A 14,223-nucleotide genomic window follows, 5' to 3' on the forward strand; every position below is an offset into this window, starting at 1 on the left:
ACTTGAATAAGTTTTGTGTACATATTGGTCATAGCTTTCATATAAGGTCCACTTCTGAGAGTTACTTAAACACACAAATTTCATTGTCAAATAAAGTTGTCTTGAAAAAATTCGTCACAAATATGTTATGTCTTTATATAAATCACTCTACGAAATTTATTCTGGATAGGCATATAAAACATTCTACCAATTTTTTTCAGGATCGGTCCATATTTGGTAATAGGACCACTTCAAAAAATCCCTTAAACCCACATATTTCATTATCAAATAAAGATATCTTGATAAAATATGATTTGTGCACATATGAATCACTTAAACGCACATTTTATACATAGATATAAAATTTGACATAAATGTGTATTTTCTATATATGTATATAAATCATTATATGGAATTTTTTGCGGACCGGTTCATAAGTTGTCTTAGCTCCCATATAAGGTTAACTTCTGAAAATCACTTGATAATACTTAATTCGTTATTAAATTATTATATCCGGATAAAATTCGACATGAGTATGTTCTGTGTATAGATAAATCATTCTATTAAAATGTTTTCGAACTGGCGTATTAATATACATTTTTCTGGACCTAATCAAAATTAGTTCGACAAAAATTTTGGCAAGTTATCTAAAAATTAGATAGTTAGGTGGGTTTCAATAAAAAGTAGCTTGCTGGTGGAGGATATTTAAGATTCGGCATAGCCGAATATAGCACTCTAACTTGTTTTTTTTTTTTTTGAAATTTTTAACTGCATGAGCTGCAAGATTTTGGGAAATATTTCACTATTTGGGTGACTTTCTAAAATAAGTCGTTGACAAAATTAGAAGATTTTGTGAAATATGTCTCTATTCAGTTGGCTTTTGAGAAATTTGGAAGAAAGATATTTCTACATTTGTGAAATATTTCACTATACATTTTATATAGCTTTTGTGAAATTTTTGTATTTTTTTGAAATTTTTAACTGCATTTTGTAAAATATTTCACTATTTGTGAGACTTTCTAACAGAAATCGTTGACAAAATTAGAAGATTTTGTGAAATATGTCTCTATTCAGTTGGCTTTTGAGAAATTTGGAAGATATTTCTACTTTTGTTTCTAGAAAATCAACTGTTCAGTACATTGCAAGATTTTGTGAAATATTTCACTATTTCATTTTCATTTCATTTATTGTAATATTTTAAAGCCACATTTGGCCAATAATATTAATATTAATAAATACATATTAATAATAATAGTAAATATTACCGATTTTAACGAGTTATTTATAATTACAAGTAAAAACTATAAACTATGTCCCCCAGCCAAAAAGTAGCATAAAAGATATTTGAATATGTAAGACTCACAAAAATTGGTATGGTCCTTGTTAACGATAATTCCGTTAAAGTAAATTCAAAAGGAATGTGATATTTGTTCAGTTTACAACATACGTTATATTGTAACATCATTGTAAAGCAAATATTGTTCAAAAAAATAATAAATGAAAAAATACAACAAAAAATATAACAGCAATTATGTAAGAGGGATTTATTCATTCTCAGTATTTTCACAAATATACAAAAAAAGTTTTTTCTTAAAAACGTTTCTTGAATATGAAAAATTTCTTAAATGTCTAGGCAATTTATTCCAAAGACGAGATACTCTTACTAGGAATGATCGTTCAAAAATAGGAGTTGAAATACGAGGTAGAATAATTTGTACATTTCTGCAAGACCTTGAAAAGCAAAAATTATCACGTAGACTGGGTGGTATTGAGGTAGTAATAAGTCTATACAAAAATATCAATAGCCTAAAATTTACAAATTTACGAAATGAGCATCCCAAGAACCTCACAACATATGGGGTGATATGTTCTCTTATCCCCACATTAAAGACAAAACGGATAATCACGTTGAGAATTTTTTCCAATCTTGAAAAATATGTATTGTTAGTATCAGATGTCACTTCAATACAATAATTCAACAGCGATGTTAAAAGCGCCCGAGCAACAGTACGTCGAATACGCATTGGTAAGTAAATATCCGCATTAAATAATCGGCGCAAGGTAAAAATAATTCTCGGAGCAACGGCATCAATATGTTTATCAAAATTTAGTTTCTCATCGATAATTACTCCCAAACATTTCAAATCATCCACAATTTCCAATCTCCTAGAATCAACATATATATCTACAACATACTCATGGGGACTTCCAAAAGTCATGTACTTTGTTTTCTTCCAATTGATACTAAGGTTATTATTAAACATCCACGTTAATAAATTTTTAAGACAAAAATTCGTAACAGCTGTCAAAACATCCATAAATTGCCTATCGTTGCTAAAAAGCAATTGGACATCATCAGCAAAAATGAAGGGACTACATAGATGAAAATTTTTGAGATCAATAATCAAATCATTCAAGTATAAAATAAATAAGAGAGGCCCTATAACTGAGCCTTGTGGCACACCTTGAGTGATACCACGAATATCACTAAAGTTGCCTCCAACATCAACGTATTGTGAGCGACCATTCAAATAAGAATATAAAAGTCTACAAGCCGATCTTGAAAATTTAAATTCATTTCGAAGTTTTGATACAAGAATACAATGATCAATTCTGTCAAAAGCTTTAGAGAGATCGAGTGACAAGTTAACCCGACCCTGATCTAAATTCCTTCTAATTGCATCAGTCATTTCAACTAATAGAGAAGAAGTCGAATATCCCTTCCTATAAGCATATTGACCTTCACAAATTAAATTTTCCCGCTCTAGGTGTTTTAACATTTCAGTTTTTAGCAGGTATTCAACAATCTTAGAAATAGCTGGAAGTATACTCATAGGCCTCAAATTTCCCATAGACAATCCATGACCAGATTTGGGTATTGGGACAACCCTTGAGAGTTTCCAAGAAGATGGATAAACGGAAGTGGTTAATATAGTATTAACTATATGTAAAATGTGTTCACTTATGCTTGGAAATATTAATTTTACAAACCTTAATGGAATTCCATCAGGACCCACAGCATTTGATTTCAACTTATTAAAAGCGTCCAAAAGTTCCAACATGGAAACATTATTGAATGAGAAACATGGACCATTATCAATATAATTAAAATCAAATTCGTCTGCAACAACACCTGAGCTATAAACAAAATAATTATTTACCTCATTAGCGTCAATATCAAAGAATGCTGATTCGCGTTGAAGGCACCCAGCGTTTCTTAAAATTTTCCATAAATTAGCATTATCACATCTTTTGAATTTTTCAACACCTTCGCGCCTCTTGAACTTACGAATAATGTTCTTTGCTTTGTTTCGATATTTGCAATAGGTTCTCCAATTATTCTCCGTATGGGTTTCAAGAAAACCTTTGTATGCAATATCTCTTAAAGACACAGCATGTACAATTTCTCTAGAACCCATCCAAGACTCAAAACTACGATGATGACGATGACTAACAATGGGAACAAATGAAAATGCAGACTCAAGGAAAGTGTCTAACAATTTGATCTGACAATCAACATCATTCGTCTGATAAATTGATGAAAAATCAAATGAATTGGAAAAACAAACTAACCCAACCATATCAATACTGTTAAAGTCTCTAAACTCGAAGTGTTCTTCATTCACAATGCATTTCAAGGGAATTGAAATAAAAATGAAGGCATGTGCAGAATTCAAAAATGGACATTGAAACTGACCAGTAAAATTTACAATGGTTTCAGAGCTAATCATAAAAAAATCTATTAAAGACGATGAACGACGACCAATATTTAAATGTGTAGGCATCATGTTATGGTGAATGGAGAGTCCATTACGCCTACAAAACGCTCTAACAAGTTAAAATCACCCATAATCACTACATCTTTATAACCATAAAGTTCACCATGCAATTCCTCAAAAGCATTTAAATTGTTAAAGTTATCATTAGGTAAGTATACCACTCCAACAAGGACTTTTGTATTCCCTGTATAAACTTCCACAAAAATGGACTCGCAAACATTATACTCAGTCGATCTGAAAATTACCCTCTTTCTTAATTTATCGGCTACATAAATGCCGACACCACCACCTCTGCCTGCGCATATAGGACGATCATTCCTATATAATGTATAACCTGGAATAGATACACCCTTCATGGAAATATATGGCTTAAGCCATGTTTCCGTTACTCCAAAAACAATTTGGTTGACTTTCTAGAAAAAATCATTGTCTTTTTTTAAAAAGCAAAGATTTAAAAAGATTTTGTGAAATATATCTCTATTCAGTTGGCTTTTTAGAAATTTGCATGATATTTCTACATTTGTGAAATATTTCACTATTCATTTGACTTTTTAAAAAAATGTCCTAAAATCAACTGCTCAGTAATTTTCAAGATTTTGTGAAATATTTCGCTATTCAGTTGGCTTTTTAGAATTTTGCAAATATTTCAAATTTTTATAGCGAATTTGAGAAATCGTTGCAATTTTTAAATTTGTTAATGACTGTTTCTAGAAGATCAACTATTCAGTAAGTTGCAGGATTTTGTGAAATATTTCACTATTTATGTTACTTTCTAAAAGAAATCGTTGACAAAATTAGAACATTTTGTGATATATGTCTCTATTCAGTTGCCTTTTTAGAAATTTACAAGTTATTTTGTTTGTAGAAAATCAACTGTTCATCAGTACATTGCAACATTTTGTGAAATATTTCACTATTTATGTTACTTTCTAAAAGGAATCGTTGACAAAATTAGAAGATTTTGTGAAATATGTCTCTACTCATTTGGCTTTTTAGAAATTTACAAGTTATTTCTACCTTTGTTTGTAGAAAATCAACTGTTCAGTACATTGCAACATTTTGTGAAATATTTCACTATTTGGTTGACTTTCTAGAAAAAAAGTTTACAAACTTAGAAGATTTTGTAAAAGATTTCACTATCCAGTTGACTTTTCATAAATTTTGAAGATATTTCTAATTTTTTGAAATTTTGTGAAATCTTTGCATTTTTTTTTTAATTTGTAACTGAATGTAAGACTTTTTCTAGAAAATCAACTCTTCAGTAAATTGTAAGATTTTGTGAAATATTTCACTATTTAAGTCGCTTTCTAGAAAAAAATCGTAGAAAATGTCCTAAAAATCGAGCAGTCTATAGTGTTCAAGATTTTGCGAAATTTGTAACTTAATTTAAGACTGTTTCTAGAATAACAACTATTCAGTAAATTGCAAGATTTTGTGAAATATTTCACTATTTGGGTGACTTTCTATAATAAATCGTTGACAACATTAGAAGATTTTGTGAATCATTTCACTTTTCAGTTGAATTTTTAGAAATATGAATGATATTTCTACATTTGTGAAATATTTCACTATACATTTTATACAGATTTTGTGAAAATTTAGCATTTTTTAAATTTGTAACTGAATAAAAGACTGTTTCAAGTTTTAGAAATTTGCAAGATATTTCAAATTTTTATAGAGAATGTGAGAAATCTCTGATTTTTTTTTTAAATTTGTAGCTGAATGAAAGTCTGTTTCTAGAATATCAACTATTCAGTAAATTGCAGGATTTTGTGAAACATTTCACTATTTGAGTGACTTTCTAGAAAAAATCGTTGACAAAATTAGAAGATTTTGTGAATCATTTCACTTTTCAGATGAATTTTTAGAAACATGAAAGTTATTTCTACATTTGTGAAATGTTCACTATACATTTTATATAGATTTTGTGAAATATTTCACTATTTGTGAGACTTTCTAATAGAAATCGTTGACAAAATTAGAAGATTTTGTGAAATATGTCTCTATTCAGTTGGCTTTTGGGAAATTTGGAAGATATTTCTACTTTTTTTTCTAGAAAATCAAGATTTTGTGAAATATTTCACTATTTGGCTAACTTTCTAGAAAAAATCGTTGACAAACGTATGTCTTTTTTTAAAAGCAAAGATTTAAAAAGATTTTGTGAAATATATCTCTATTCAGTTGGCTTTTTAGAAATTTGCATGATATTTCTACATTTGTGAAATATTTCACTATTCAGTTGTCCTTTTAGAAATTTGCAATATACTTTTTATAGAGATTTTGTGATATCTTTGCATTTTTTATATTTGTAACTGAATGTAAGTCTGTCTCTAGAAAATCAACTGTTAAGCTGCAAGATTTTGTGAAATATTTCACTATTTGGTGATATTCTAGGAAAAAACTTTAACAAATTAGAAGATTTTGTCAAATATTTCACTATTCAGTTGGCATTTTAGAATTTTGCAAATATTTCAAATTTTTTAGCGAATTTGAGAAATCTTTGAATTTTTTTAAATTTGTTAAGGACTGTTTCTAGAATATCAACTATTCAGTAAATTGTAAGATTTTGTGAAGCATTTCACTATTTATGTTACTTTCTAAAATAAATCGTTGACAAAATTAGAAGATTTTGTGAAATATGTCTCTATTCAGTTGGCGTTTTAGAAATTTACAAATTATTTCTACTTTTGTTTGTAGCAAATGAACTGTTCAGTACATTGCAAGATTTTGTGAAATATTTCACTATTTGGTTAACTTTCTAGAAAAAACGTTTAGAAACTTAGAAGATCTTGTAAAAGGTTTCACTAGTATTCGGTTGACTTTTCATAAATTTTCAAGATATTTATAATTTTGTGAAATATTTCACTATTCAGTTCTGTATTAGGAAATTTTTTGAAATCTTTGCATTTTTTTTTTAAATTTGTAACTGTATGTAAGACTATTTCTAGAAAATCAACTCTTCAGTAAATTGTAAGATTTTGTGAAATATTTCACTATTTAAGTCACTTTCTAGAAAAAAAAACATAGAAGATGTCCTAAAGATCGAGCAGTCTATAATGTTCAAGATGTTGCGAAATATTTCACTATTAGTTGACTTTTTAGAACTTTGCAAGATGTTTCACAGAGATTTTGAAAAGTCTTTTTATACCCTCCACCACCATCAGTGGTGATAGAGGGTATATATAAGTTTGTCGTTCCGTGTGTAACACCAAGAAATATTCATCTAAGGCCCAACAAAGTATATATATTCTGGGTCCTTATCAAATTCTGAGTCGATTTAGCTATGTCCGTCTGTCCGTCTGTCTGTGTAAAACACGCTCACGTTAAAACTAAGCAAAGGAAATAAATCAAATTCACCCAAAATATTTATTATTATCCTAAGCAGTTTGGTATTGAAAATCAGCGAAATCGGTTCACAACGTGAAAAGTTATGAGTAAAAATTTCAGACTACCTCGAAAAAAATTACGTTTTTTTCATAATTCTTTTGAAGTTTTCTCAGAAACTACCAAAGATATTTCGATGAATTTTGTCATACATTATTTTTTCAGAGTAGTGATCAATTATATTCAAAATCTTTACAATCGATCCAATATTTCCTATAGCCCCCATACAGAGGTATATATTCCCGGAAATTAGTTTATCGTTAATAACTCCCACAAATATATCGGTATCAACACGAAATTTTGTACATGTAAACATAATATGAACAGAAATCATACTGTCAACGTAGATCTTAGTCGGTCCACAATTGCTCATAGCTCCCATATAAGGTCCTATTCCGAAAATCACCTAAACGTACATATTTCATTGATGAATAAAGCTATTGTGATAAAATTCGAGTTGAATATGTTTTGTGTACATACAAATCATTCTACCAAATTTTTTACGGATCGGTCCATTATTGGTCATAGCTCCCATATAAAGCCCACTTCCGAAAATCACTTAAACGCATATATTTCATTGAATTCTAAAGCTATTGGGATAATATTCGACTTGAATATGTTTTGTGTACGTACAAATCATTTTATAAATTTTTTACCTGTCGGTCCATTATTGGTCATAACTCCCATATAAGGTCCACTTACGAAAATCACTTAAAAGCACATATTTCATTATCAAATAAAGCTATCTTGATAAAATTCGACACAAACATGTTTTGTCCAAATATGAATCACTCTGCGAAATGTTTCCCGAATAGGCCCATAATTGGTCATAGTTCCCATATAAGGTCCACTTCCGAAAATCACTTACACGCATATATTTCATTGAATTCTAAAGCTATAGGGGTAAAATTCGATTTGAATAAGTTTTGTGTACACATGAATCATTCTACCACTTTTTTCTCGGATCGGTCCATTATTGGTCATAGCTTCTATATAAGGTCCACTTCTGAGAGTCACTTAAACACGCATATTTCATTGTCAAATAAAGTTAATTTAAGAAAATTCGACACAAATAGGTTTTGTCTTAACATAAATCACTCTACGAAAACATTGTACCAAATTTTTTCTGGATCGGTCCATATTCGGTAATAGGTCCACTTAAAAAAATCCCTTAAACGCACATATTTAATTATCAAATAAAGATATCTTGATAAAATATGATTTGTGCACATATGAATCACTCTGCGAAATTTTTCCGGATAGGCCCTTAATTGCATATAAAGTCCACTTCCTAAAGTCACCTAAACGCACATATTTCATTGATTAATAAAGCTATTGGAGTAAAATTAGACCTGATCTTTTTCTGCATATAAATCATTATACGAAATTGTTTCCTGATCAGTCCATAATTGGTCACAACTCCCATATTCTGTGTATAGATATGTCATTCTATTAAAATGTTTTCGAACTGGCGTATTAATATACATTTTTCTGGACCTAATCAAAATTAGTTCGACAAAAATTTTGGCAAGTTATCTAAAAATTAGATAGTTAGATGGGTTTTAATAAAAAGTAGTTTGCTGGTGGAGGGTATTTAAGATTCGGCATAGCCGAATATAGCACTCTAACTTGTTTGATATTTTAGAAAAATATCCTAAAAATCAACTGCTCAGTAATTTTCACGATTTTGTGAAATATTTCGCTATTTAATTGACTTTCTAGAAAAATGTCCTAAAAATCAACTGCTCAGTAATTTTCAAGACTTTGTGAAATATTTCGCTATCAGTCGGCTTTTTAGAATTTTGCAAATATTTCAAATTTTTATAGCGAATTTGAGAAATCTTTGCATTTTTTTTTAATTTGTTAAGGACTGTTTCCAGAATATCAGCTATTCAGTAATTTGCAGGATTTTGTGCAACATTTCACTATTTATGTTACTTTCTAAAAGAAATCGTTGACAAGATTAGAAAATTTTGTGAAATATATCTCTATTTAGTTGACTTTTTAGAAATTTGCAAGATACTTTTACATTTTATAAAGATTTTGGAAATCTTTGCGTTTTTTTTAATTTGTAACTGAATGTAAGACTATTTCAGGAATATCAACTCTTCAGTAAATTGTATGATTTTGAGAAATGTTTCACCATTTCAGTAAATTGTATGATTTTGTGAAATATTTCACCATTTGAGTGACTTTCTAGAAAAAATCGTTGACAAAATTAGACGATTTTGTGAAATATTTCACTATTCAGTTGAATTTTTAGAAATATGAAAGTTATTTCTACATTTGTGAAATATTTCACTATACATTTAATAAAAATTTTGTGAAATGTTTGCATTTTTTTAAATTTGTAACTGACCGTTTCTAGAAAATCGAATATTCTGTAAATTGCAGGATTTTGTAAAATATTTCACTATTTGTGTGACTTTCTAAAATGAATCGCTGACAAAATTAGAGGGTTTTTGTGAAATATGGCTTATTAGAAATTTCGAAGATATTTCTACTTTTGTTTCTAGAGATTCAACTGTTCAGTACTTATTTTGTGACTATTTCTAGAATAATTACTATTCAGTAAATCCCAAGATTTTGTGAAATATTTCACTATTTATGTTACTTTCTAAAATAAATCGTTGACAAAATTCGAAGATTTTGTCAAATATGTATCTATTCAGTTGACTTTTTAGAAATTTGAAAGATACTTTTACATTTTATAGAGATTTTGGAAATCTTTGCTTTTTTTAATTTGTAACTAAATGTAAGACTATTTCAAGAACATCAACTCTTCAGTAAATTGTATGATTTTGTGAAATATTTCACCATTTGAGTGACTTTATAGAAAAAATCGTTGACGAAATTAGAAGATTTTGTGAAATATTTTACTATCAGTTGAATTTTTACAAATATGAAAGATATTTCTACATTTGTGAAATATTTCACTTTACATTTAATAGAAATTTTGTGAAGTATTTGCATTTTTTTACATTTGTAACTGAATGTAAGACTGTTTCTAGAAAATCAACTGTTAAGCTGCAAGATTTTGTGAAATATTTCACTATTTAGAAGATTTTGTGGAATATTTCACTATTCATTTGACATTTTAGAAAAATGTCCTAAAAATCAACTGCTCAGTAATTTGCAAGATTTTGTGAAATATTTCACTATTCCGTTGACTTTTTAGAAATTTGCAAGATATTTCAAATTTTTATAGAGAATGTGAGAAATCTTTGATTCTGTTTTTAAATTTGTAACTAGAAAATCAACTATTCAGTAAATTGTAAGATTTTGTGAAATATGTCACAATTTGAGTGACTTTCTACAAAGAATCGTTGACAAAATTAGAAGATATTGTGAAGTATTCAGTTGAATTTTTAGAAATATGAAAGATATTTCTACATTTGTGAAATATTTCATTATTTATTTATTTATTTATTTATTTTCGATGTCACATACAACAAGATATAGAATCTTATAAATTACAGTATGTGATATTACAAAGTTAATGACCATATGGTGTAAATGTTTACAATAATAATATTAATAATACAAAACATATATAAGGTAAATAATTATTTAAGACAACAAAAATAAAATAAAATTATTAGTATTATTAGGTTAGGTACAAGAGGCATAAATATAAAGTGTAATAATAGTTAGTATGAATGAAGAAAAAAGTTTAACTAAAAAACTCTATCAATTTACGTTTAAATAGCATTGCATTGCGAATGGCTTGGATATTAGAGGGTAGAGAGTTCCAAAGACGAGTAGAGCTTATTAAGAACTGCCAATCTGAGATTAAAGAACGATGCCTTGGTAAGATCAGTTTCAGTCCTCGGTTCGATCTTGCAAATCTAAGACGATTGAACAGATAGATTGGTTCCTTAGTGTAAATGACTTTATGCAATAGACTCAGAGATCTGATATTCATCAGGTCACTTATATTAACACCGTATAGTGATTTAGAGTAAGTAGACGTACCTTCATATCTTTTTAGGCAGTACACATAACGGAGAACAGCATTATACGCAACATTTATCCTACTAGCGCTTACAGTATCGCTATACGCAAAAATTTCACAACCGTATAAGAATTTTGGTATTACATAGCTTTTAGCAAGAAGTTCACGAATATGTGTTGGGGTTAAGTGTTGAGTGGGATATAATGTTCTCAGCATTGTAAACACGCAACCAGTGACTACATTTATATGTGAGTTCCATTTTAGTTCCTTGTTAAAGGTTATGCCCAAGTTCTTAGCTGATTGAACTATACCAATTTGTTTACTTCCTAAGGTGATCGAATTATCATTAAGGATCGCATCAATATGTGTGCTTTGTGATTTTTTTGACATAATGATACACTTAGATTTTTTTGGATTAAGTTGTAGTGAATTAGCAGATGCCCATTTAGATATAATTTCTAAATCCTGATTAAGTTTTGAAATGCATTCACTTATAAGGTTCTTTTGGCAGCTTAGATATAATTGAACATCATCCGCATACATGTGAATGCAGCAGTGTAACAGTTGCAACGGCAGATCATTGATATATAAGGAAAACAATAAGGGTGAAAATAATTTAACGAGTATAACCGCATCTGGTGAGTTTTGTTCCTTATTATTTTTATTTTGCAGACGGAAGATTGATTTATAGGCTGGAGTAGATATATTCAAGGCATAACATATGTTATCAAAGATGCCATTAAGATTCTCATCATTTCTGAATGGTATACCATTAATGCGAAGATCACAGGAAACTGTTAAATTTTCTTGTTTTTGCATTTGAGATTTAAGTGTATTTATTTCAGTTTTAAGCAATTTAATTTCTGAATACACTGTTTCGAGTTCAGTAACTCTCTCATTTACAATATGCATTTCACTCATTATATCGACAATACGATTATCTATCTCATTTAAGAGTCTATTTTCAGTGTTATTAATTTTGTTTTCAATTTCTCTTAATTTCTCATTCACTTGAGATATGATTCTATTTTCTGCATCTTTAATTGAGGATTCTAGTTTGGTAGTTATCTGTTGATATTGTTTGTCAAAACGTTTATCGAGTAAATGCATAAGACGAGTAGGAGAGAGGCAAAGGCGTGAACATTTTGCATCATTATCAAGAGGAGATGAGTTTTCTCTTTTATTTGCATTACTTTCCATTGTTTTTGTTTTGTTTATTTTCTTTTCTTATCCACTTATTAAGCTTAGTGTATAGATTGTGTGTTTGCGCTTTTTGTTTGTTTTCACTTGTTTATTTATTATTATTTGAGTTTTGAGTTTTTTTTCTTTTTAACTATTCCTTTTGAACTTATTTGTAACAAGTAATTCTACAATATATTCTATTAAATTGTTTAAAAAAAACGTTCTTGATTTACGGAGATAATTATACTATTTTGTAGAGATTTTTTTGTAGTTTAATATGATACTACGTATGACGTGTAAAACGAATTTTTATTTAGTTTAAAAAGACAAAAACACGGAGTAAAAAATAAAAACGTCCGGCCTTTTAAAATCTCTTTATACAATTATACATTTTTTTTAAATTTGGAACTGAATGTAATACTGTTTCTAAAAAATCAACTGTTCACCTGCAAGATTTTGTAAAATATTTCACTATCTGCGTGACTTACTAACAAAAATCGTTGAAAAAATTAGAAGATTTTGAGGAATATGTCTCTATTCAGTTGGCTTTTTAGAAATTTGGAAGATATTTTTACCTTGTGAAATATTTCACTATTCAGTTGACCTTTTAGAAATTTTCAATATACTTTTTATAGAAATTTTATGATATCTTTGCAATTGCAGTATACTTTTTATAGAGATTTTGTGATTTCTTTGCATTTTCTTAAATTTGTAGCTGATAGTAAGAGTGTTTCTAGAAAATCAACTGTTCAGCTGCAAGATTTTGTGAAATATTTCACCATTTGTTTGACTTAGAATTTTGCAAGATATATCAAATTTTTATAAAGAATTTGAGAAATCTTTGCATTTTTATACCCTCCACCACCATCAGTGGTGATAGTGGGTATATATAAGTTTGTCGTTCCGTGTGTAACACCAAGAAATATTCATCTAAGACCCAACAAAGTATATATATTCTGGGTCCTTATCAAATTCTGAGTCGATTTAGCTATGTCCGTCTGTCTGTCTGTGTAAATTAAGCAAAGGAATTCAACCAAATTCACCCAAAATATTTATTATTATCCTAAGCAGTTTGGTATTGACAATCAGCAAAATCGGTTCACAACATAAAAAGTAATGAGTAAAAATTTCAGACTACCTCGAAAAAATTACGTTTTTTTCATAATTCTTTTGAAGTTTTTTCAGAAACTACCAAAGATATTTCGATGAATTTTGTCACACATTATTTTTTTAGGGCAGTGATCAATTATGTTGAAAATCTTTACACTCGATCCAATATTTCCCATAGCCCCATACAAAGGTATATATTCCCGGAAATTAGTTTATCGTTAATAACTCCCTCAAATATATTGGTATCAACACAAAATTTTGTACATGTAAAAATAATATGAACAGAAATCATACTGTCAACGTAGACCTCAGTCGGTCCACAATTGGTCATAGCTCCCATATAAGGTCCACTTCCGAAAATCACCTAAACGCACATATTTCATTGATGAATAAAGCTATTGTGATCAAATACGAGTAGGATATGTTTTGTATACATACAAATCATTCTACAAAATTTTTTCCGGATAGGCCCATAATTGGTCATAGCTCCCATATAAGGTCGACTTCCGAAAATCACTTAAACGCATATATTTCATTGAATTATAAAGCTATCGGGATAAAATTCGACACAAATCTGTTTTGTATACATACAAATCATTCTACAAAATTTTTTACGGATCGGTCCATAATTGGTCATAGATCCCATATAAGGCCCACTTCCGAAAATCACTTAAAAGCACATATTTCAATGTCAAGTAAAGCTATATTGATAAAATTCGAAACAAGTATGTTTTACCTAATCATGAATCACTTTACGAATTTATTTCCGGATAGGCCCATAATTGGTCATAGCTCCCATATAAGGTCCACTTCCGAAAATCACTTAAACGCATA

At 29.0% G+C, this 14,223-nt stretch overlaps 1 protein-coding gene across 1 annotated transcript in view; it reads right to left on the minus strand.

Annotated features, from left to right (window-relative positions):
* LOC119610276 overlaps positions 1 to 12,297 on the minus strand; it is a gene marked incomplete at its 3' end in the record, with an annotated part of 70,725 nt that extends 58,428 nt beyond the window's left edge. The window contains 2 exon segments of the mRNA XM_037965421.1: positions 2,971 to 3,506; positions 12,001 to 12,297. Coding sequence (XP_037821349.1) covers positions 2,971 to 3,506; positions 12,001 to 12,297 — 833 coding nt within the window.
* Positions 12,298 to 14,223: the final 1,926 nt, after the last annotated feature.

The sequence above is a fragment of the Lucilia sericata genome, unplaced genomic scaffold (assembly GCF_015586225.1).
Source record: "Lucilia sericata isolate MDLA Ls3-8-SP2 unplaced genomic scaffold, ASM1558622v1 Contig001147F_arrow, whole genome shotgun sequence".
Classification (NCBI taxonomy): domain Eukaryota; kingdom Metazoa; phylum Arthropoda; class Insecta; order Diptera; family Calliphoridae; genus Lucilia; species Lucilia sericata.